This window comes from Leptonychotes weddellii, chromosome 5, assembly GCF_054177405.1.
Source record: "Leptonychotes weddellii isolate Sample4059 chromosome 5, ASM5417740v2, whole genome shotgun sequence".
Classification (NCBI taxonomy): Eukaryota; Metazoa; Chordata; class Mammalia; order Carnivora; family Phocidae; genus Leptonychotes; species Leptonychotes weddellii.
The window spans coordinates 4505764-4529253 of record NC_138373.1 but is presented as its reverse complement, the minus strand read 5'-3'; the positions used below and the strand labels follow the sequence as shown (position 1 = coordinate 4529253).

The following is a 23490-nucleotide window of genomic DNA, read 5'->3' as shown; positions in this document are numbered from 1 at the left end:
TAACACAGGTACACGTTCATGCACACCACTACCGCTTCAGGACACAAAACTGTAGAATCACTCTAAAAATCTCCCTTGTGCTCTCTGTACACAGTCATCATTTCCTGAGATATTTGTTCTGTCCCTTCAGACTCCAATTCCATGTCTATTTAGGGACTAACTTGAAGGAGTCCCGCTGCTCACTGATAAGCTTATCTGTTTGTTGTTGTTGTTTTGAGTTTGTGTGTGTATGATTCATTATGGATGATTTCTGTTGCAAAGTCTTCAAGTTCACTGATCTTTTCTCCCCTCTGTCTAATCTATTGTTAATCTCGCCTGGTGTGTTTTTCATCTTGAGATTCTACTTTTCACCTGTAAAACACATTGGCTCTTGGCTCTCCCTAACATGCTCTTGTTCTTTTCTACCTCCTTGAACATGTGATTGATTATGTGTACAAGGTCTTTTTTAACGTCATTGTCTTTGCGTCTATTATTTGTGCCATTTCTGGGTCTGTTTCTGTTTATTTTCTCCTTGTTATTGGTCATTCCTGCATCTTTGCATGTCTTGTGGTCTTTGATTAGAACTTTATGTTTTGGGGTGCTGGAGGGTTTTTTTTTATTCCTATAAATATTTTTGAGCTTTTTTTCTGGGACACAGTTACGTCACTTGGAAATGGTTTGAACCTTTCAAAGCTTTTAAAGCTTTGTTAGACAGGTTCTGAGCAGCCTTTAGTTTAAGGCAGAGTTTCTCAATCTCAGCACTATTGATGTTTAGAATCAGATAATGCTTTGTTGTGGGGGCTGGCCTGGGCTTCTTGTAGGATGTTTAGCGGCATTTGTGGCCTCTGCTCACAAGATACCAGTAGAACCAGTTAGTCATGAGCTAAGAATGGTTTTCACATTTTTTTAAAGTTGTAAAAAGGAAGAAGAAAAGAAGAAGAATATGCAACAGAGACCCCTGATATGGCCGACAAGACCAGAATATAATATGGAGAGGCTTTCAGCCTCTTGTATGGTGACTTTTTTTTTTTTTTTTTTACTGTTTGAGGCAAATACTAGTATAAGAGAAAACTTACTTTTCCAGTATAAAGAGTAGTTAAGAACACAGGCTTTGAATATGAAGAGAATTTTGAGTCCAGTATGTGTCTTCCACTTAATACGGTTTGACACTGGGCAAAATTTTAACTCTCTGAGCCTCAGTTTCTTCTCTTATAAAACTGAGCCAGTGTATACTTATCACTTGGGTTTGTTAGAGAATTAAATGAGAATGAATGAAAGTATGTAGTTCAAGGTGTGACACACAGTAGCTGTTGTTGTTACTTCACTTCAGGTTTGTGCCCCTTATTTAAAATGTTCTGTGATGTCTGTATGAAGTCATATTTTGCTAATTTGGAGGATTATGGTCTTATCTTTCAGGTCATGCAGAAGGATTTTGTATGATGTGTACAATGCAAGCACATATCACTCAGGCACTCAGTAATCCTGGGGATGTTATTAAGCCGATGTTTGTCATTAATGAGATGCGGCGTAAGTATCATCTGTAGTAGTTTATGTTAGTGTTTGTTAGGTAATTGGTCTTAAACGCCTAACTGGTAAAAGGTGAGCTCCTGGTGTATTGTAGAAAACAAACATGTTTTATCGTACGTGGGTATGGCTTTAATTGATAACAAATCTTTAGTAAAACATTTAGTATAGAAACACACTTTGAAACCACAGAAGATGACAGTGTAATAAGGTATTCAGTTTAATATAAGCAAATTAATTTTTTTTTTAAAGTAGGCTCCACGCTAGTGCCCCACACTAGTGCCAGCGTGGGGCTCAAACTCACAACTATGAGATCAAGATCTGAGCTGAGATCAAGAGTCAGACATTAAACTGACTGAGCCACTCAGGCACCCCACAAATTTAAAAATTTTAAAAACTCACTTTGTTAGGGGTGCCTGGGTGGCTCATTCGGTTGAGCGTCTGCCTTTGGCTCGGGTCGTGGTCTCGGAGTCCTGGGATCCAGCCCTGCATCGGGCTCCCTGCTCAGTGGGGAGCCTGCTTCTCCCTCTGCCTGCCTCTCCCCCTGCTTGTGCTCACTCTCTCTGTGTCTCTGTCTCTCTCTCTCTCTCTCTCTCTCCATCTCAAGTAAATAAATAAAATCTTAAAAAAAAACACCTCACTTTGTTCATGAATTCATTGATAAGTTTTACAATGATTTTTTCCACCAGGTATTTGGATTACTATGCTGAGTTATACTATAAATATTGTCCCACAGGTTTCTTTAAATAGTTTTGAATTGGTTTTAATTCAGTGAATGAGCATTATGCTATGTATAGCGTTAGGAATTATCAAACTAAAGTTAATTATACTCTTAAAGGAACATTTAAACTCATAACAGCAAATTTGTGGATAAATTTCACTTTTTCTATTTAATTTTTAAATGACTTGAAAATTTTCTTTTGCGTTAAAATGACCCTACTAAGGTACGTGAAATGCCTTAATGCACTTTCTGTGTGGTTTTGTAATAAACTTTTACATCATCTTAATTAACTGAGTTAGAAGGTAAAAAATGCGTGCAAATAAAAAAGGAACCCTAACTGTTAATCTGGAATCTAGCAGGGTAATTACAGGGGTGGATAATTATACAGTGACAATCTATAATCCTTTTGCCTAAAAAGCTGCTGAAGATTAAGAGGTGTTCTATTGGCCCTCGGCAGTATTAACAGGCCAGAGGAGACAACGCAAACATTTTTTAAGCAGTGTTGGATCCTGGCAGAATTTTAGCCAGGGGAAATTTTGTTTGTTTAATTTTGTACATATAAGGAAAGATTAATTATTTTTAAAACTAGACTTTAAGAAAAGGTTATCGCTGCTTGTGTGCACGTATATCTGTGAGCTCACGTAACCCCACACACGTGGCAGGATCATGAGATTGCCATTTTTATAGGCAGAACCGGCGGAATACGGGCAATTTCCTCTGACTCAAGCTAGTATGTATTTCTGTATATTCATGTATAGAAATTGTTCTATTCATGTTTTATTGTGATATTGTCTATGCTGTTTTTTGTTTGTTTGTTTTCAAAGATTTTTATTTATTTGAGAGAGAGAGAGAGCATGAGAGGGGGGAGAGTCAGAGGGAGAAGCAGACTCCCCGCTGAGCAGGAAGCCCGATGTGGGACTCGATCCCGGGACTCCGGGATCATGACCTGAGCTGAAGGCAGTCGCTTAACCAACTGAGCCACCCAGGCGCCCCGCTGTTGTTTTTTATTATGTCATTTTGTCTTGCAGCCATTTAGTCCATTAGAAGCAAGGCTGCAGAGATGCTGAGCACACAGTGTGTTCTGTGGGTTGTTGAGACAGAACTGAGATGGATTCAGACATTTATGTTTGCTGTGGATTCTCTTAGGGAGATCTAGCACTGAATTTAAGATTGTGTGCGCTAACATCACCTTTCAAACAAACATAACGTTTTGAACAAATTTTTGAGATAATACAGCTAAAGTTGAATTTATTCAAGTACAGTTTTATTAACTTCCTGCAGACCTGGAGTCTCTGGGCTCTCAGGAGCTCTAGGCCATGTGCACTTGTAATGGTCTAAAGGGCGTGGTCCTCGCTGTTCTCAGGATAGTGTGTGTTAGTGCTGTGTCCTCATAAAATAATTAGCAGGTGTATTCAAACCGACAGATGGTCATTAGATAGAATGTCTGGGGGGTACAGCCGGGGCGTATCCCATGTGATGATAAAGCTTTGTCTTAAACTTCACAGGTATAGCTAGGCACTTCCGCTTTGGAAACCAAGAAGATGCCCACGAATTCCTTCAATACACTGTTGATGCTATGCAAAAAGCATGCTTGAATGGCAGCAATAAGTGAGTACAGCAAAGCATTGGTCACTTCTCCCCTTGGCATCGCTGGCTTACTGGAGTTCAGTTTTGCCTTTTACGATGAATGCACAGAGCTCTGTGTTTGCTTCACTTTGACTTTGCACTGCCTCTGCCTCAGGTGATTTCCATCATTTTAAAACGATAGAAAAATTTGAAGGGTGTGCTTACTATAACAATGTGGGTTTAATTACAGATGTCAGGAATTGGGGATTGGTTTTGCCATTACTCAGTTTCTGAGTATCAGCATCCCTTTGCAGATCTAAAACTAACCACTTTTCCTTTCTAGTTGTGCCCAGCATTTTTTCTGCTCCTCTCCAGCCTCTGAAATCTGTGTGTGTTCCCTGAATCTTCCTTAGTCTGGTCAGTTACCAATTCCTGCAGTTTATTCCTTAAAATCTAAATGCAGCCTCAAGAGGAAGATTTCGAGGACGACTAGATACCAAATCCTAACCCACTTGCATTGCCTGAACACACCTGGTAGATCTCCTATTCTCCTCCCACTGTCGCTGTCACTGGCTTGCCTCTGCTTGCTTGGATGATGGACCCCAGAGCAGAGAAGAACGCTCTGCGCTCCCTGCCTTCACCAGCCGGTCCACACACCCAGTGTCACAGCCTTGCTGCTTGCTTCTGGGCCAGATTCCTGCCTCAGTGTCAAGTCTCTCTCAGTCCTATCCTATCTCTTTCTACCTCTCCACAGACCCTCACTGTGTTCTGGTCCAGGCAAGATGATTCTTTTATTTCGTGGCTTCCTATTTGAATTCTTGTTCTTTTATAGATTTTTGTTCTTGTTCTTTTATAGCTTTTAAAATTCGGTCACAGCATGTATAATTATTGTAGAACTCTTGTCTCATATCACTGTTTGTTTTTCAGATTAGACAGACACACCCAGGCTACCACCCTCGTTTGTCAGATATTTGGAGGATACCTAAGATCTAGAGGTAAAGTTTTATTTAAGGTTGATAAAGAGGTACATGCATGTGGTTAAAAAAGTGCAGTAGGAAAGGGTTAGCAATGGAGAGTGTGTCTCCCTTACCCCGCTCAAAGGCAGCCCCTGTCCCACTTTAGAGTATAGCCTTCCAGTACTTTCCGGTGTATGAGCAGACTGGGGTATGTTAGATGGATCTCTTTCCTTTTTCTCTTAACATGAGAAGTCTTTTTATGTTTCGGTACATGTAGGTAACATGGTCTTTCACAGCTAAAGAAGAATTCCATTTATTTGAGTCCCCTAACAATGGATTTTGAGGTTGTTTCTAATTCTTCGGTGTTTTTATTACTATTAGTCATTCAGGGCACTTTCTTATACAGTGCCTTTATGTTCATGTAAAAATGTCTAAGTAGGATGAGTTCTTAGTAATTAGAATTTCTGCATTAAAGGGTACGTGTGTTTTAAATTCTGATACTCCAGGTCGTCCTTCCAAGAAGTTATACCAGTTCACATTCCACCAACAGCACATGTGGGCCACATTCATGACACTTTGGTTCACACTGTGTGTGGTATTAACACTTTTTGGCCCAATCTGAAAAATGTACTTTGTTTTAATTTTTTATTTTAATATTTTTGTGTTCTGTCATTTCAGTAGTTGATATTGCCATAAGGATTACACTTTGCTTATTCTTTGCGTTTTATTTTCATTTCAGTCAAGTGTTTAAATTGCAAAGGTGTCTCAGATACGTTCGATCCATATCTTGATATAACGTTGGAGATAAAGGTACGTTTGCTAATTGTGGTGGCGAGGTTAGAAAAAGACAGACTTTGTGTAACTTTATCTGTAGTTCATTTATAAACTTAGACTACACTTGCTAGAGAATATGAATTGAAACCGTTCATATGCCGCGACTGTATTCAGAGGGGATAATGTAAGATTTGTAGCAGGGAGCATACAGACTTTTTCTTGGCCTTTGACTTTTCACTTGATAGATTATTGTGATAAAACCAGAATTTGATGCCTGCATTAACCCAATTTAGATGATTGTCATTGTTTAGAAACTGTTTTGTTTCTAGCATTTTCTAAGCTCCTATCTTTTGTTAAGCTTTTATTTTTCCAATTACAAATGTAATACATGTTTAGGATAGAAATGAGGAACATTGCAGATGTGTAGAGGGTCCCGTTCCTAAGGATGAACCCTTAACAATTCGATATAAACTGGGGGCGCCTGAGTGGCTCAGTCATTAAGCGTCTGCCTTCGGCTCAGGTTATGATCCCAGGGTCCTGGGATCGAGCCCCGCATTGGGCTCCCTGCTTTGTGGGAAGCCTGCTTCTCCCTCTCCCACTTCCCCTGCTTGTGTTCCCTCTTTCGCTGTCTCTCTCTCTGTCAAATAAATAAAATAAAAATCTTTAAAAAAAAAACAAAACAATTTGATATAAACTGTTCCAGAACCCATTAGTTACTGCTTATAAAAATGCGATTACACCTTAGGCCTGTTTAGCCACTTGCCACCTTCCCGTAGTTCTGCTCGGTGGCTTCTCTGTGCGCACGGGCCTTGACAGTCGTGTGGCGGCCTCCTGAGCGTGAGCACCACCATGCACATGCCCCTTTCCTTGCTGATGGGTGTTTGGTTTGTTTCCAGTTTATGTTCTTTTGAAAATGCTGCAGCGAGGAACTCTTTACATGTCGTTCACTTTGATCTGCATGGTTTTTAACAAGGGGAAAATAATTGGATGGGTACACGTATAAAAGTCAACATCATAATAAAAGAGAAATTTCCTTCTACATAAAAATTCATATTGGCATTTAGACCTTTGAGTCGTCTCTTCTTTCTTCGGTCAGAGGGCCGTGAGAGGGCCCGTGGTGCTGACGCTGTCCTTCTCTTGCAGGCCGCTCAGAGCGTGAACAAGGCACTGGAGCAGTTTGTGAAGCCAGAGCAGCTCGACGGGGAAAACTCTTACAAGTGCAGCAAGTACGAGGGTGTGGTGGCGGGGTGGCTTGCATCGGGGATGGGGGTGTCTCAGGAACACCCTCCGCCCCCCACGAGACCCCTGTTAGCTTCTGTGATGTCTGGGAGGACACTGGGTCTCCATGCTCCCGGGGCTGGAGTGCTCAGTGTCTCCGGGTTTACACTCTTGAGAGGCGTGCACCTCTGCCCTGGGGAGGCTCGGTGCCCCATGACTGGGAGGGTTTGCGGGGGGCGGCCCATGGTAGCTGCTGCGCCTTGTGTGGCCCAGGGGACGCATCTATGGTGAGCAGCGTTTTCATGGACTCCTTATTAGGAGAGGCGGTGATGGAGTGGGGCTCGCTTTCTCCCAGCACAGTTAAGGCTCTTGCTCTCTCATCTGGTTCTCACCCAGGATTCAGGGTGGTATGGGCTGGAAACCTCTAGTATTGATGGTTCATTGCTGTGTTTCCCTGTGAAGTCAAGAGAGCCTCTATTTGAAGAAAGTCCTGTTTCACATGTTTTAGTAAATTTACATTTTAGAATCAGGTACTATGGGTGATCGTTACCAAATACTCATGTCTTGGGGGAAGAAAGCTCCCCACGACCACAGGCACTTTCCTGTTCTAAGCTCCATGGATGGTCACTTTGTTTTGAATTGAGAGAAGTCTGTATTCACCTAATTTTAAAATTATCTATGGCTATGTGGCTTCTCAGAAACTGTCCTAGCTTCCTTTTTTCTTTCATGCTAATTGAGCAATCTCTCCCTGTCATAATTTTAGTGTTTTCACTGTTGGTTGAGAGGGGTCATGTTTTTTAGCTAGTAGCTTTCTTTTAGGTTTAGTGGGAAATGTTTCAGAGAAATAACAAGGGAAAGACTAAAAAATATATATATAAATCTTAGTCCTTTGTTTCTTTTTATTTCAAGGTGTAAAAAGATGGTTCCAGCTTCAAAGAGGTTCACTATACACAGATCCTCTAATGTTCTTACACTTTCTCTGAAACGTTTTGCAAATTTTACTGGTGGAAAAATTGCTAAGGTATGTTGATAATATTAATAACCTTTTATGTTGTCTCTCTCAAGACTTATGCATCAGTAACTATCAGGGGTTATAAACGACCTAATTGAACAGTTTGTTACCTGAGTTCCTAAGTTCTTCTAGTACTTATTGGGGGAAAATACGTCAGAGCATTGAGCTAGCAGTAATGTGTTACGTGTGTTCGTGAGTGTAGTCTCTCTCTCCTTCAGCTGGTTAGACTTTCTGATGATAAAACTGGTAACTTTGATCTGCACTTGGGCTTCATGGTCAGGGAAAGTGGGGAGATACAGGGAGAGCTGGTGTCGTTTGAAATCCGAAGAGGACGCCCCTGCTGGATCTCACACTCTTTCGTCAGCGTTGGTTTTCCTGTTTGTTGAGGTTTTCTGAGGGTAGCACACTGAATTTTCATATTCTCTTTCCACTTCCTGAAGGCTGGAAGTATCAGAAATCAGTAGTATGCAAGAGATCTAAACAATCCCTTCCCAAAGAAGTAAAACTAAGTGAGGCCGAAGTGCAGAATTAGCGTTCCATTGTGTCCTGTGGCCAACTCAGAAGGTTCACTTAACGTAGAGCCTTGTTTGCTTCAAGGAAATCAGGAATACAGTGGGAGTGCACTAAGTATCTGTGAGTTCAGGGTGGCTCCAGGCTGGTCGTGTCTTTTGAAACGTGGTTCAGTGTGTTAGGTTTCTGCTGGAACATCTGAGGGCACAAAGTCCTGCGCTTGGGTCTCCACGAGGATATGCAGAATGATCTGGGCCTTCAGAAGTGACATGCCTTGATCCTCTTTCCATTTCTGTTTAGGATGTGAAATATCCTGAATACCTTGATATTCGACCATACATGTCTCAACCGAACGGAGAACCGATTATCTATGTTCTGTACGCAGTGCTGGTACACACCGGCTTTAACTGCCACGCCGGCCATTACTTCTGCTACATCAAAGTAAGCCGTGCAGGTGTTGGTGACTGTTTTTAAGGTGCCCTCTAAGGTAGCACTGGTGCTCCTGGGGGGCAAGGTGGGACTTCTGCAGTGAAAATATGAAAGCCCATTTTTCTTACATTTCTCTTGATTGGTGTTCTCTCCTTGTCTAATTATACCTAATTTCTCTTTTGTTGGCTTTCTTTTGCAGGCTAGCAATGGTCTCTGGTATCAAATGAATGACTCCATCGTGTCTACCAGTGATATTAGATCGGTACTCAGTCAACAAGCTTATGTTCTCTTTTATATCAGGTATCATCAGGAAAACAGATTTCACATTTTCTGTTATGTCATTTCTCTTCATCTCAACATATTTAAATTCAGTATTCGGTTATTTCTGAAACAGCAGCTTAATGATGCCAACAGAGGAAGGGGGGTAGTTTTGGGTAGGGATTAGGAGTTGGATTAGCTTCCAGCTCCTTGGCAAGTTGATGATGAAGCATGCAGAGAAAGCGCATGGTGATGGCAGAGGGCAGGCTGCTGGTGGCAGCACACGGCGGGGGCTGGGGGAGGGGGAGGCCTCAGGAAGGGGCCTCTGAGGACCTGGGTGTGGTCACCTCTCAACCACTGAGCACAGGCAGCCGGTCACCTTCCTGGGCCAGGCCTGGCTCGACACCTGCTCATTTGCCTCCTGTTGCTGCTGCGTATTCCAACTCACTAATTCCATTTCTGGAAATGTGTGGTCTGAGAAAAAGTCTGATGTGTGCTCCAAGGTATTCATTTATAGTAGCTGAAAATTAAGAACATTCTAAAATTTCCGGGGCGTCTGGGTGGCTCAGTCGTTAGGCATCTGCCTTCAGCTCAGGTCATGATGCCAGGGTCCTGGGATCGAGCCCCACATCGGGCTCCCTGCTCAGCTGAGAGCCTGCTTCCACCTCTCCCTCTGCCCCTCCCCCCTGCTCGTGCTCGCTCGCTCTCTCTCTGTCTCTCTGTCAAAATCTTTAAAAAAAAAAAAATCCTAAAATTTCCAATATTAGCAGAATGAGCATGTAAATTGTAGCATATCCATGTGTTGGACTATTACACAGCTGTTAAAAATGATTTTTATGATGCCTTTTTTCCCCCCTAAATGATACAAGAAAGTGCTCTTGTATCATTGTATCCATATATCCTGTATATATGGAGAAAAAGCAGTTTGAAATCTTTTACGCTGGAATTGAAAAAAAACAGAACAGGCTGAAGCCTGGAGGATGTTCCAATAAATCTGAATAGTAGACGCCTCTCGTGGGTGAGACGAGGCACCGTATTTGTGTTTCTGACTTCTGGGTACGGCCTTCCTCTAGCGGCATGTACTTAAAATTAGAGAAATAGAAACAAACGGAAAGGACGAATTGCTTTCCGGTGGTGGCATCTCCGGAACACACAATCACAAATGCCACTTGCACGGTTGTCTTTCTTGTCTCCCTGTCGGAGCAGCTGTGCCCCCAACCTAGACCCAGAGGGGTCCTCTGCGGACGTAGCTCTGTGCACTGCAGCTTCTCAGTCTGCAATGACTCTCTTCTAAGGACGTGCCGTATGAAGCCCTGAGCGCTGTCCCTCTCTGTCCCTAGGTCCCACGATGTGAAAAATGGAGGTGAACTCACTCATCCCACTCACAGCCCTGGCCAGTCCTCGCCCCGACCCGTGATCAGCCAGCGCGTTGTCAACAACAAACAGGCTGCGTCAGGCTTTATCGGACCACAGCTCCCCTCTCACGTGATAAAGGTAACATTCCAGAGGTAGGATGCAACCTCTGTGCTAACTTGGGTATTGTTCAAAGCCTCTGGGTCACACTGCGGTAGCTGCCGTGTCCTCGTACGACTGCGTTTCTTGTCAAGAAAGTTTATTCAAGCCAATAATTATAAAATAAATAATAATCTCAGAGTGTGAATGTAATGAACAAGAAGAAAGTCTGGGTATAGGTATATTTAAACGCTAGAGATTTTATTTTATTCTATTTATTAAGATTTTATTTGAGAGACGGAGTGAGCGAGAGATAGAGCACATGAGCAGAGGAAGAGGGAGAAGCAGGCTCTCTGCTGAGCAGGGAGCCCGATGCGGGACTCAATCCCAGGACCCCTGGATCATGACCTGAGCCAAAGGCAGACGCTTAACCCACTGAGCCACCCAGGCGCCCCTAAAAGCTAGAGATTTTAGCTCTCACTTTGGACTTCCGTTCAGAGTGGACTAAATATTTGGGGATTCTTGATGAATACTAGCAACAAGAACGTGACTCACAAAAAGCATATTTTCAGTGTGTCCATGTAGCCCTTTCAGTAGTGTGATGTGTCCTGTCTGCCATCCAGTGGGTCAGACGCACCCCCTGCTGGCCTCTCCGGGAGAGTTGGTGGAATGGCTGGGTCACGTGACACGCAGGGCTTCAGGAGGGAAGGCCGGACATGCGCTGGCTTTATGCAGTGATTATGGACAGCCTGTCCGTGTGTGGAAGCAGCCCGCCCCCTGTACCACGGTGCTGTAACAGCCTTTCCGCTCGAGTGTGATTTGTTTGGAATCAGCAGATGGTCTGTTGTGTGCTGTTCTTTATGGACATTGGACAGTGTTTGGGTTCTGGCTGGAGTCAGAAATCGAATGCCTCTGGGAGCCGGGCAGGTAATGGGCTCCTGCACTGGGCTCTGCTTAACAGTAACATCAGGACCCTGGCCCGCTGGAGAGCATGTGCCCTGTGTGGAGGCGCGGCTAAGACTGATTTTTTCAAGGTTTTTTGTTTTCCTTCATGTGAAACCTTCTAGTGTTAAGACAGCAACTGATTCAGGTATTCAAGAGAACTGTGAAGGCCGTGCAGAACCCCTCTGTGAATGAGATCTCACCCACGGCCACCAGTTTATCCCTGTAGGCTAGAGCAGCAGGGGTGGAGTCTGGAGCAGAACAGTTCACGAGTAGGATTCGGAGGGGACATGGAGGGAGGGGACGGCGCCCAGAGCAGCTCCCTGCGTCTGCCCGTGCCCCCCATCTCCCTGGCTCCCTTGGCCAGTGGTCATTCCCCACTAGCTGGCACTTCCTTCCGCCTGTAGAGCAGAAGCCCAGCCAAGGAAAACATACTTGACTCTGTGCGCAAGGGGCCTGTTCATTTCTGTCAGACAGAAACAGAAAGAATTTGGGCTGGGGTTTGTTCTCGGACAGAAATAGTTGTTGATTACTTACCAGAAAACACGGGCCCATGAAAGGTTTATGGTGGTCAGGGGCAGACAAGAGGAGGAGGTGTTTCTGGGTGTGGGAAACCTGATATTCCAAAAAAGAAAAAGATGAGCAAAATGGGAAGGGCCCCCAGCCAGAGTGGATTCTTTGTGACCGTTCCTGGGGCTCTCACCAGCTGGTGTCTTCTTTCTTCCAGAACCCACCTCACTTAAATGGGACCGGGCCATTGAAAGAAGCACCAAGCAGTTCCATGTCGAGTCCTAGTGGAAATTCCAGTGTCAGCCGGGCTGGTTCTGTTAATGCTTCGACTTCTGTTCAAAACTGGTCCGTTAACAGGCCCTCAGTGATTCCAGAACATCCCAAGAAACAAAAAATCACGATCAGTATTCACAACAAGTTACCTGTTCGCCAAGGCCAGTCTCAGCCTAACCTTCACAGCGGTTCTTTGGAGAACCCAGCCAAGCCTGTTCCCTCTTCTACCGTTACCAATTCTTCTGCAATACAGTCTACCTCGAGCGCACCTACAACGGCAGTTTCTAGTAAAGTCACAAAGCAGATGACCCCGAGCGAGTCCTGTTCCAAGCCGGTGATGAACGGCAAGTCCAAGCTGAACTCCAGTGTCCTGGTACCCTATGGCGCCGAGTCGTCCGAAGAGTCTGACGAGGAGGCGAAGGGCCTAGGCAAGGAGAATGGTCTCGGTACGATCGAGAGCTCGAACTCTTCTGTGCAGGATGCAGAAGATGACGAGGCCTCTCCGCTCGAGCTTCACGAGCCCCTTGCCCTAAATGGTGCTGACAGTATGGACAGCGACCTGAAGGAAAACGGTCTGTCTTGTGATGGTGCCAGTTGCCAAGTCCCGCCTGCTCTACCCGCAGAAAATCCCTTTGCTAAGGTGAATGGCCTGCCCGGAAAGGTGAGCGTGTTGGGTGGCCCCGGAGGGTGGGGGGCGGGCTGTGCTTGACTCTCACGTACAGCCGCTCGCTGGCTGGAGATCAGGGGGTGCCCGGTGGCAGCAAGAATTGAAACACTTTGTTTTTTATTGCAGTTGATGCCCGCTCCTCTGCCGCCTCCCCCAGAAGACAAAATCTTAGAGACTTGCAAACTCAGCAACAAAGGGAAAGGCTCGACAGAAGAAACCAGGTAAGACGGCGACAGGAAAGGACACTGTGACCGTGTCCATGCACACGCCGCTGCTTTAACACTGTGCATGTCTCATCGTGGACCTTTTGAACCCTGGAATGATTCTGTGGCACCCTTCCGAATCTGACACCTAGCCTTCCAGTGACAAACGTGAAGACTCCCAAGGTTGTAGCGCAGGGCTTCTCGGCTCCATCGAGTTGCAAGTATTTTGTTCTGCTTCTTCTAGAATCCTGAAATTGCATTCATAGATAAGACAGTCTTCCTCCACATTGAATGCTTTGTTTTGCTTTTTTAAATCGGTACATTGCCTGAGTGTAATGTAATGGGAACGAAAGACTGGAACATACCACGCGGTGGTGTTTCGGTTTGCACACATCCAGGCGGCCCCGCGAGCGCACACCGCCCCGCGCAGGTTTGCTGTGAGCCTCGCCGCGTGGGACGTGGCCTGGTGTCCAGAGCGCAGTCCCACGCACACATTTCACCATCAGGGGTGTGACGTCCTCATGGGGGACAACTTTTGGTGACATTCTGGTCGTCTCTGGATTCACGCAGTAGTTGTGTTCCTGGAACATGTCACATCCATGAAAACTGCCAGTAATCTGGCTGGGGGTTGGCCCACGTGGACGTGGGACTTCACTTACTCCCTGCATGGCCCTGCCCGCTTGTGCTGGTGGGGCTCCCCCATCTCGGTGACAGCCCGGAATGCACCCCACACTTCAGAGTGGCCCCTGGCAAGGAGCTGCCCTTCCTGAAGGCTTAATTACTAAAATGGAGTGGAGTCAATCTGTAGGCGAAGAACACTCCTTTCAGTTTACCTTCAAGAGGGGACGGCGTGAACCCTCAGTGGCTTCCTTCCCTAGTCTAGCTTAGTTTGTGCTCATATGTCGTGTGCGTGAGGATTACCGTAGACGGTTGTTAACCATAGACGGTTTTGTAGACGGAACCATGCTTGTACCGTAGCCCAGTGGGTGCTGCTCTCTTACGTGCCGGCTCGGGAATCTCACGGCCTCGCGCGAGGTGACTTGTCTGTACGGATCTCATCTGTGCTCTCTCCCCCCAGGTATTTTCCCACTAAAATGTGGGGCCCCTGGAGGGTTGCTGTTGTTTGCTGGCAGCTTTCATTGACCTCGAGCGTAGCTCGGGAGCCCCGTAGCAGCCAAGGGCAGACAGAGTTCATGTCCCACAGGAAGGTTTTTTGAAGCCTCACTGCTTCCTCCAGTTTATAAGTTCCACGGAGCTGTGGGCTCTGTTTGGAGGCAGTGACTCTACCTCGGAGGCTCGGGAGAAACGCAGAGGAAAAGTTAGAGCCTCCGGTCACCCTTTGACTTTTCTGATTATTCACAGTTACTAAAAACTAGAAGTATATCTGAAAACAGAAGGAGCCTAGAACTGCAGGATTATTGTAGCAGAGAAACGGCATAGTAGATAAGCCCGATAGAGGATTTCATGTTTTTATTTAGTGAGGGAAAGAGAACATTTGAAGTTTCCAAAAATGATAAGCCCCATATCGGGCTGCAGCCAGATACGTTAAAGGCACAGGTTATTTAGTAAAGAACGTTTTGAAGTTTTTGTCCCTGTGAGCCATAAAGCAATGAAGCCAGGGATTAATTTATTGATTTCTTTGTTTTGATGGGGCTGCAGCATGCCTGGAACAGAGGACGGTCCTGCAGAGGATCCCGGCGCAGAGCGGGAGGCCGGCAGTCCGTCTCCCGAGTCCCGTGAGAAACTGGAGACCCTCACGAGCCTTAGCAGCAAGTTAAAGAAGGCTTTGCCACCCTTAGACCCCAGCATCAGATCTACCAAAGAAGAAGTCTCAGAAAACGTTTTAGCAAAACCCGAGGAGTCTTTGCCCAGTGCCGACACTCTTCACAGCAGTACTAAGAACACCACGGGGGACGATGGGCTCCCTAAACTGTGTGGCCCCGGGGATTTAACAGGTGACAAGAGCAGACCGCCCCAGGCCGTACCGGGGGCGGTAGTAGAGAGCCCACGGGCCTCAGCTGCAGTGGACACAGCGGGGAGTTCAAGCCCAAGTCCCCCCGTACGCTCCGAGGGTGCCTGTGAGCACGAACTCTTAGTCTACATCAGTCGAGACGCGTGCACGGACTTGGAGGACCGTCCTCGGAGCACAGGTGCGGCTGCGGAGGCCTCGCCCTCTCCTCAAGTAGACAAGGTCACAGAACATCATTCAGAAGGGGGCCCCGAACAAAGTAACGGGGAGAAATGTGAAGAAAATAAGGTGGGACAAAAAGTTCCAGATCATTCTCCAGTTAAGGAAAAAATCAGCATCCTCAGAAAAGTCGATCGAGGGCATTACCGCACCCGGAGAGACCGTTCCTCGAGCGGGGAGCGCGCGAGGGAGAGCAGGAGCCGGACCGGGGAACGCTGCCGCGGGAAGCGGCGCTCGTCCGTGCGGGAGCGGGCCAAGCGGGAGCGCCCCAGGACGGAGCACTGCGGCGGGGGCCCGCACCCCCCCGGCCACAGCGAGAGGCTCAGCCCCGGCGAGCCCCGCTCCCTGGGCAGGTACGGCCACCGCCACTCCCGCAGCAGAGGCGGGTCGGACCAGGAGTGGGGCCGGTACCTGCACTCGGAGAGCGAGCACTCCTGGGGCCGGGAGAAGTACTACCCGGACAGGCCGCGGTGGGACAAATGCAGGTATTACCACGACAGGTACGCCCCGTACACAGCCAGGGAGGCGCGCGAGTGGAAGCCCTTCCACGGCGCCCGCGACTACGCCAAGGCGGGCCCGTCCGGCGGCCGGCCCTGCAGGGACTACTATAGGGGCAGGAAGGGCTACGAGCTGCTCGCCAAGGGCCGGGACCGGCACCGCTTCGGCAGCCCCCGGGCAGGCCCACCCCACGCCCTCCTCCCGTACCCCGAGAAGTACCCCCACGAGAAAATTGCACTTGTAGCCGAAGACACCAATTGTAACCTCGCCGATCGGTTTCACGAACACGAGAACGCCAAGTCCCGGAAACGGAGATACGACAGCATGGAGAACAGCGACGGTCATGTCGAGAAGAAGGCCTGGAGGAGCTTCCAGAAGGATCCCTTGGAAGAGCCTAAAGTGAAGAAGCACAAAAAATCAAAGAAGAAAAAGAAATCCAAAGACAAACACCGAGGCCGCGATTCCAGGTGAGGATGAGGCCGTGGGCGCGGCATCGGGAGAGGTCTGGTTGCGGTTCCGTCCACGGGAGCCTGGCCTGGCCCCATGCACTGGGCTGGCTCCGGCGGTGGAGGCTGGAGTCCTGTGGTCCGCTCAGCGGGGCCTGAGCTTCCACCACGGTAGATTTCTGGACCCCAGCTCCGTGCCGACGCTCTTACTTCACAGTTTTATAAAGTGTCTCCAAACCTCCCTTTTCGAAACGCTGCTATTTTTGGTCCGTGCTTTAGGATCTGTGGGAGTAAGCATGCCACGGTTTGTGCCTGAGAACTTGGGTCTTGGGCTGCGTAACTGGTGTTCATACTCTCACTCGTCACATGTAGTTATGTTTTCATACCTGTTCACGTTTTCTTGCGCCTCAGGGACCACCCAGCGGGCAGGCACAGGGAGGCCACCGTCCATCCCTTTGCTGTTGGCCTGCCGGCTGCCAGTGCAAATCAGAGACGACCACTTGACCACTCGTTGCCTCAGCCTTGTCTGTTTCTCTGGCTCCATTTCCCAGTTTAAAATCTAGTGGGGAAGTTTGTCTTTCTAAAAAGCTAAATTGGGCAGAGATTGATTGTCTTGAAAAGGACTTCTCCATGACGAGATGCATGACACCTGACGTCTCTTGAGATGGAAACCCTGGGGAAAGGTTACCAAAAGCTGTAGGGACACAGACATGGTTACCTGAGGGAAAACCTCCTTCCCTCCTGTGTGTCTGAAGCTCCTGGTGAAAGCATTTTGTCCCTTGGCCACTCGTTCCAGGAAAAGGTAGTGAAATTCTTCCTCTGGACTTGAGGCCAGCAGCCTTTGCTCCAGAGCAGAGCTCCAGGCAGCTGTGGGGGCCGGGGGGGGGGGGGCCCAAGCGAGCGAACTCATACCCCGGACCCCAACACTTCCTACGATGAGCCTGGCGCGTTTGTGCTCAGGGGGGGTCCTCACCGCTGTGCGCGTGCTGAGTGTCTGCCATGGGGGTGAGAGCCGAGGACCAGCCGCTCGGAGGCGAGTTTGGTTTGTTGGTGGTTTGAGTTCTGGTTTCTTCCTCTGCAGGCGTCAGCAGGACTCCGATCTGTCAGTAGCGTGCTCCGACGCTGATCTCCACAGACACAAAAAAAAGAAGAAGAAAAAGAAGAGGCACTCCAGGAGATCCGAGGACTTGGTTAAAGACTCAGAACCGCACCTGCCCAAGGCCGCCAGCCATGAGACTGTTGACCGTTTCCGGAGAACTGACGGCGCTTTCCCCCTCACCGACGGCCTGCCTCTGGAAGGTGTTGGGCCTTTCCGTGAGAAGAGAAAACACTTAAGGATGGGAAGCAGGGATGACAGGTGTCCTCTGTCTGAGTGTGGCCAGGGTAAGAGGAGATACTTGGAATTAAGAATATAGAAACAATTTCTTGTTAACACAGGGGAAGAAACCCTCAAATGGCGTAAAAGGGTTTGGCTCCAGCGGGAGCCCGTGCACCCTGTCCGCTCCAGCCTCGGCCCCCAGGCGGAGCGCGGGCAGCTGCGGGACTGACCCTTAGCATGTGCGGGGACCTCGGTGACCCGGACCTGGGCGCGGCGGAGCCTCGGTAGTGAGACCTCTGGAGTCTGGGGCTCTGGGCGTGTGTGTGTCTCATGAAGGACCAGGGCTTTTGTTCTTAAGCCATTTCTGATAGAAATATTTTCACCGTGTGTGCTTTCCCTCCTGAGTCTGCAAACCTCTAGCATTCGGAGTATAAGCTGAAACTCCGTTTGGGGTACGTCTGCTCTCGGCCCCTAACAGAGTCGAGGCCTTGCAGGCGCCTGTATTATGGGGCCCAGGCTCCCGCCAAGCGAATCCCTCCAGGCTTGGCAGGGTGGGGGGGGGGTTTGGATTCTTCCCCACTTTGCACCACTGTCTACCGATGTCATTTCACAGCCCTTTCTGCTCTGACCGCACCTAAAGCAGCCCCTCTCTGCATGCAGCTTATATCCGTGCCGCCCGTCTCCGCGGGGCCTGCCGGTTCAGAGGGGCTTTGTGGGTTTTAAATGGCTGGCGAAGTCCAAAGGAGAAGATGTCTCTGCATGTGGGACACGCCTGTGTCCGGAGCTGTGCTCGGGGCGAGCTCAGCCCGCTCAGTTACGTGTCACCACGCTGGCCCTGAGCAGGCGCTGCCGAGAGCCCGGACGGCCCCAGAGCGGAACGGGGTTGTCCTCCGGCTTTTTTTTTTTTTTTTTTTTTAAGATTTTATTTATTTATTTGAGAGAGAGAATGAGAGAGAGAGAGAGAGCATGAGAGGGGGGAGGGTCAGAGGGCGAAGCAGACTCCCCGCCGAGCAGGGATCCCGATGCGGGGCTCGATCCCGGGACTCCAGGATCATGACCTGAGCCGAAGGCAGTCGCTTAACCAACTGAGCCCCCCAGGCGCCCATCCTCTGGCCTTTTGTACGAGAAGCTCGCCTGGCCCTGCCCTAGATGCCTGAGGTGCGCTCTCGTGCCCTTGATGCGGCTTCGTGGTTGCGCAGAGGCCCTTTGTGTCGGGAACTTGTTGGGGGCAGACCAGTCTGTCGGTGTGGCTGTGGACGGAGGAGGGACAGGAGGGCCCCGAGCGTTGGCGTTAGGGAAGCAGACACCGTGAGGGAGGCACTGTCCCAGCAGGAGGGGCCGTGCAGTGTGACGTGCCGTGGGGAGCCCGGGTGGCACGGGGCAGAGGACAAGAGTGGCCGTGGCCGGCAAGAAAGTGATGCTGGGCTGTTGTCTGCTCTGGGTTTTTTAAAGATATTAAATATATGAATCTTCAGACTGGTTTCCCATGAGCATTTTGGTGATTTGGGGAAGGGCTTGGCTTGGTGAGGATCGAGTCCTTTCTACCTCTCCTTGGTGCTTGAGAGGGAGGAGTGGGCGGCATCTGAGGGGATTCTGCTTTGTTGCCAGAATCTTCCCCTCCCGGCTTCAGGTCTCGGAAGGACCACCCTCAGAGGCTACCGGCGCACAGTGGAGGGCAGCTCCCCCCCAGAGATGGCCCTGGAGGGAAAGCAGGCTGAGTGGGAACCTCGCCAGTTGGCATTTGGGGGCCCAGACATGTGTCTCTCGGGGCTGCGGTCAGGCTTTGTTGAGTGGCGGCCGTTTCTGTCCTGTCCGATGGCCCTCGATGGCCCATGTGCAGCCGGCGCTTCCGCGGAGAGCGGACTGAGGAACCCGTGTGCCTGTCCCCTCCTGTCCTCAGGGACGGGGGCCACCTGCTTGGGCTTGCGTGCCAAGCAGCCCTGTCCTCTGGCCGAGGATGCCAGGCCCCTGTGCCTGCCTGCCACGTGTGCCCCGTGTCTGCCACCTGGACCACTCGCCTCTCAGCCTCCTGTCCCCCGGCCGCATGGAACTCTCGGTTCAGTGTCTTTGGCCTGAGGTCTGGTCTGTCCTGCTTTTGAACTGCTGAGGCGTTTGATGGGCTGAGAGCGGACTGTTCCCGCAGGGTGAGGCTTTCCCTGCATGGCAGGCGTCGCATGGAGTCTTGTTTCCAGGAAGACGCTTGGGGAGCGCGCCTCGGGGCAGGGACCGCTTGCTCACCCGCCGCGAGCACCCGGCCCACAGCGGCTTCTACGTGTGATCACTCGGTGCCCACAGCGCAGGCACGAAGGGTTCTGCAAAACCATCATTAAAATCTCTTTCCTGATTCTTTGCTTTCTAGGTGATTGAAAACTTGGCCTCAAAACAAAAAACTCACTAGTTATGGTAAGCAGTTTTCCTGTCTGTTTCGTACTTGTTTGTAGAGGCACCGCGGGGACACAGACAAGGAGTTTGGGGCGTCGGGCTTAGAGGCGGTGCTGCGGGGAGCAGGCGCGGGAGGCTCCCCCGCGAGGGTAGCGGACTCCTCTGCCCCCCAGGCCAAGCGCCGGAGCTGTGCTTAGACCCCTCTTCCTTGGGTCTGGCTCTGGGACAGGGCGTCCCTTACTTGAGCTGGGGCCACCCTGCCCCCTGCTCCCTCCTCCTCCCCCCCCTTCTGGTGAGAAAGTGAGGGAAAGCCGAAGGCTCCAGGGCCAGGATGGAACCGAAGGAACGAGAAGTTCCTTTCCTCCACCCAGACCTACCCGACTGGCCTCGGCCAGGAGCCCCTGGCAGCCCCCTTCCCACACACGGCCCCGGGTCCCCGCGCTGGGGGAACACGGGGTTCGCGGCGTCGGGCCAGCGGCGTGCAGGGCGTGCAGACCGAGAGCGCCCGCCGACCTCCGACAGAGAGGACGCGGCGTTCCTGGAACGCGGTGTGGGTGCCTTAGGACAGATGCCGACTTTGACAGTGTCCAGTGACTACTGGCATTTGACTCAGTGGCCCCGGGAGCTAGCGCTTCTTGTCTGTGGCCCGCACTTGCTGAGGTAGGCAGGCCGGGGTGCCCTGTCGCTCTTGAAGGCGCCCGTGTCCGCTGTGGGACTCGTAGGCAGCAGGGGGGATTTGAAGTGGATTTCCCCGAATCGTCTTCGGCAGATTAACGTGCAGCCAACTAACCTGCTTTCTCGGTGTCTTAAGGAAAAGACCTAAGCCTAAGTAGGGCATTAGACTCCGATTCTCTAGCGAAAGGGAGTTGCAGGCCTGAGCCGATGGGCAGCGGCGCGCGCCCAGCAGGTGGCTCCCTCCGCACGTCCGGCCCCGAGCAGCCCCCTGCCCTCCCTGCCCTTCTGGAAGGCAGAGCGACGGCCGTAGGGACGAGGAGCTTGCCCCCCAAGGCCTGGCGGAACTGTGCCAGGAAGCCCACGCTTGAGCTGTCGGTGTTAGGGACGGCCAGGCCCCCACGCCCCGGCCTCGGGAGGTACTAACGGCTGCCGCTTGCTGCCTCTTGTCTTTCAGATTCAGCGTGTTCGACAGAAGCCATCCCCAACCCAGCTTAAATTATCAATCTAGAAAATAACTTTGTTCAAATCCGCGTGGTGCTTCTTTAGTAAATCCTGTACAGATTTTACCATGGAGAACTTTTTTTTAGTTTTTACCTTTTCTTAATTACCCTTATTCCAAATGGACGAACACTTTCTACAACTGCTGACCATTGTAAAACACCGTGTACATAAATCCCACGGACAGTGACGCCCTGGACTGGAACATCTCAAATGCTGCTTAATCAGACTCAGGTGGACCGCTCGCATTCCATGGAAAGCTCCTCCAAGTTAGACATCCGGTGCCAGACCAGCCGGGAAACCATGGAATTATTAAAAGTACAAACTGACAGTGTGTATATTTAATTTAAAGACTTATTTAAAGATTCACGAGCTCTCAACTAGACTTGAGAGCAGTCTGTTTTCTGTAATGTCTGATACTAGAAACTAATTTGCTTCATATTTTAGTTGTATTCAAGATTTGAAAATGTATTTTATAGACAAGTTCTGTTTTTGAACTTTGTGGAACTATTCCAATCAATTTACCAGTTATGATGAGTATTTACATTATGAATGTATAATCCAAACATTATTTGTAAAGCCTACAGTATGTTTTTATTACTTAACACTTTTTTATACAGTGTCTCTTGTCTTGACTATGATATTGGAGTCTGAGTTGTCAGCTTGGTCCCTTAAAGTTTCTAGTTACAGACAAAATCATACTGTGATTTTATTTTTAATATGGATATGCTATCAAACTGTGATACACTTATAATTCACTGGTCCTGCATCAGGAGATGGAGTGGGGAAAACTGTATTTAATACAGTTTGTATCTGAATAATCTGTATGGTTTATACAGTTTGTGTTGTTCAGAGATGTCTAAAGTTTGATCTTTGTTTTTTTAAAGATTAAAAAAGCACTTGCCCCACTGTAAATATACAGCATGTAAAATTTATATAGTATATAAATGGCAGCAAATTAAACATTTTGTGTCTTACATTTTTACTGCTGTTTCCCCCCTTTGCTTACCAGACCTTTCTCACCACCTTCTTCCTGCTGCCTTCACAGTCTTAGACTCCTCTGAAGCCCAAGCCCGGGATGAGGAAGGGACAGGGAGCAAGTTCCTGGACCCGACGATCTATTTTAAAGAACCAGGTCCTAGGTAGTATTCTTTGAACAATGCATTTTTTATTTTGTGAACACGGTATTTGCAATTTGATGGCCATACACCTTCCAATTTTGCTATTCATTTTACAACAAAGTATCGATAGATAATAAGGTATTTCTTCATGCAACTTGTGGGAGTATATACATTGAATAACAAACACTCCAGAAATCTCTCTGTACATTATTTACATATTAACTATATTTACTGTAAATAGAAATGTCTAAGAAAAAATAAGAAAATGTGAAATCACAACGTGTGGTTTCGGGTCTACAACAGACCTAACTTCTCAGCAAAGCACATCTATGTAGATAATATGCATTTTAACTTTTAAAAATATGCATTGCTTTATATGAAGCACTAAATGCTGCTTCATCTATAAATAGCTCCTATTTTGATTCGGTTTGGTACCACTTTAAACTGTTGAAAGTTGCTCCGTAATCCTGAAGACACTGTTGCTTGCCTGGGTCCAGGGTCATCCAATTCAACCTCAAGTGTTAACCGAGGCTGGAGGGGCCGCGGCCGTCCGCCCGGCGCACCCCCTCCACCGCCTCCTGCCCTTGGCCTCTGGAGGAGAGCTTGTCTTTGGCCAGAGTTGGGACTAAATTCCAGCACTGCGCGCGGACGTGGGGGGAGGGGGGGGTGGGGAGGAGGAGGAACACGGCCCCCTGGAGGTTCGGCCGGGCGGCCAGGCCCGCACAGCCCCCCTGCCCTGCCGGGCATCGGCGGACTCGCATGTCGATGCGTTAATACTGTCACAACAAAACCTGGAATTCGAGGACCTCCCCTAACGCGGACGGCAGGTGCCCCCGCGTCCGAACACCGCGGCCTCGGCCCGGGGAGGCTCCCAGGGCATCAGCCCGCACGGGCCGCGCCTTCACAGGCGCCCAGAGGAGCCATCCCACGGGGCTTTCCTCCAGCTCGTTCTCCCACCCCCACCTTGGCCAAAGCCCAGCGAGAGAGGCCTGCCTCCCCGGGGCCTACCTGGGGCAGACACAGAGGGACGGTCTCCCCGTGCGCGCTACGGCTGTGGCCGGCGCCGTCTGTTCACGGAAGACTGGAGGCCAGAGTTGCATATATAGCAGCCGGGCACTTCGAGAATGCCGACGGGCCTGTCTCAAAAACCCAAGTTTCGAATTTGAGGTATCGGTACAGTAACAAAGCCTAAAAGCTTGGGAATGAAACCAAAAAATCAGTTTGATGCAGGTCAGAGGGCCCTGCGCTCAGACGCTCTGCATCTAGCGCTTAAAGCTACGTCCAGGTCAGCGGTGCCAGGCCAGGGGCCCGCAGCCGGTCCGTTCCAGCACCACGGCAACTCACAGGAACAGTCACTCGTCCTGAACATC

General features: G+C 49.3%; 1 protein-coding gene across 3 annotated transcripts in view; it reads left to right on the top strand.

The window, feature by feature from the left end:
- The window catches only part of USP42 (ubiquitin specific peptidase 42), a 49279-nt gene extending 27317 nt beyond the window's left edge, over positions 1 to 21962 (top strand). The window contains exons 4-18 of one of the 3 annotated variants that reach the window (XM_081819291.1): positions 1396 to 1506; positions 3730 to 3832; positions 4718 to 4785; positions 5486 to 5556; positions 6664 to 6746; positions 7648 to 7759; positions 8561 to 8701; positions 8889 to 8989; positions 10288 to 10441; positions 12069 to 12785; positions 12918 to 13012; positions 14654 to 16147; positions 17208 to 17509; positions 19804 to 19847; positions 20956 to 21962. In XM_081819291.1, coding sequence (XP_081675417.1) covers positions 1396 to 1506; positions 3730 to 3832; positions 4718 to 4785; positions 5486 to 5556; positions 6664 to 6746; positions 7648 to 7759; positions 8561 to 8701; positions 8889 to 8989; positions 10288 to 10441; positions 12069 to 12785; positions 12918 to 13012; positions 14654 to 16147; positions 17208 to 17509; positions 19804 to 19811 — 3560 coding nt within the window. In that variant the 3' untranslated portion in view covers positions 19812 to 19847; positions 20956 to 21962. The remainder of the gene's footprint in view (positions 1 to 1395; positions 1507 to 3729; positions 3833 to 4717; positions 4786 to 5485; positions 5557 to 6663; positions 6747 to 7647; positions 7760 to 8560; positions 8702 to 8888; positions 8990 to 10287; positions 10442 to 12068; positions 12786 to 12917; positions 13013 to 14653; positions 16148 to 17207; positions 17510 to 19803; positions 19848 to 20955) is intronic. The other 2 variants (XM_081819290.1, XM_081819288.1) reach the window with 2 other exon arrangements.
- The last annotated feature ends 1528 nt before the right edge of the window (positions 21963 to 23490 follow it).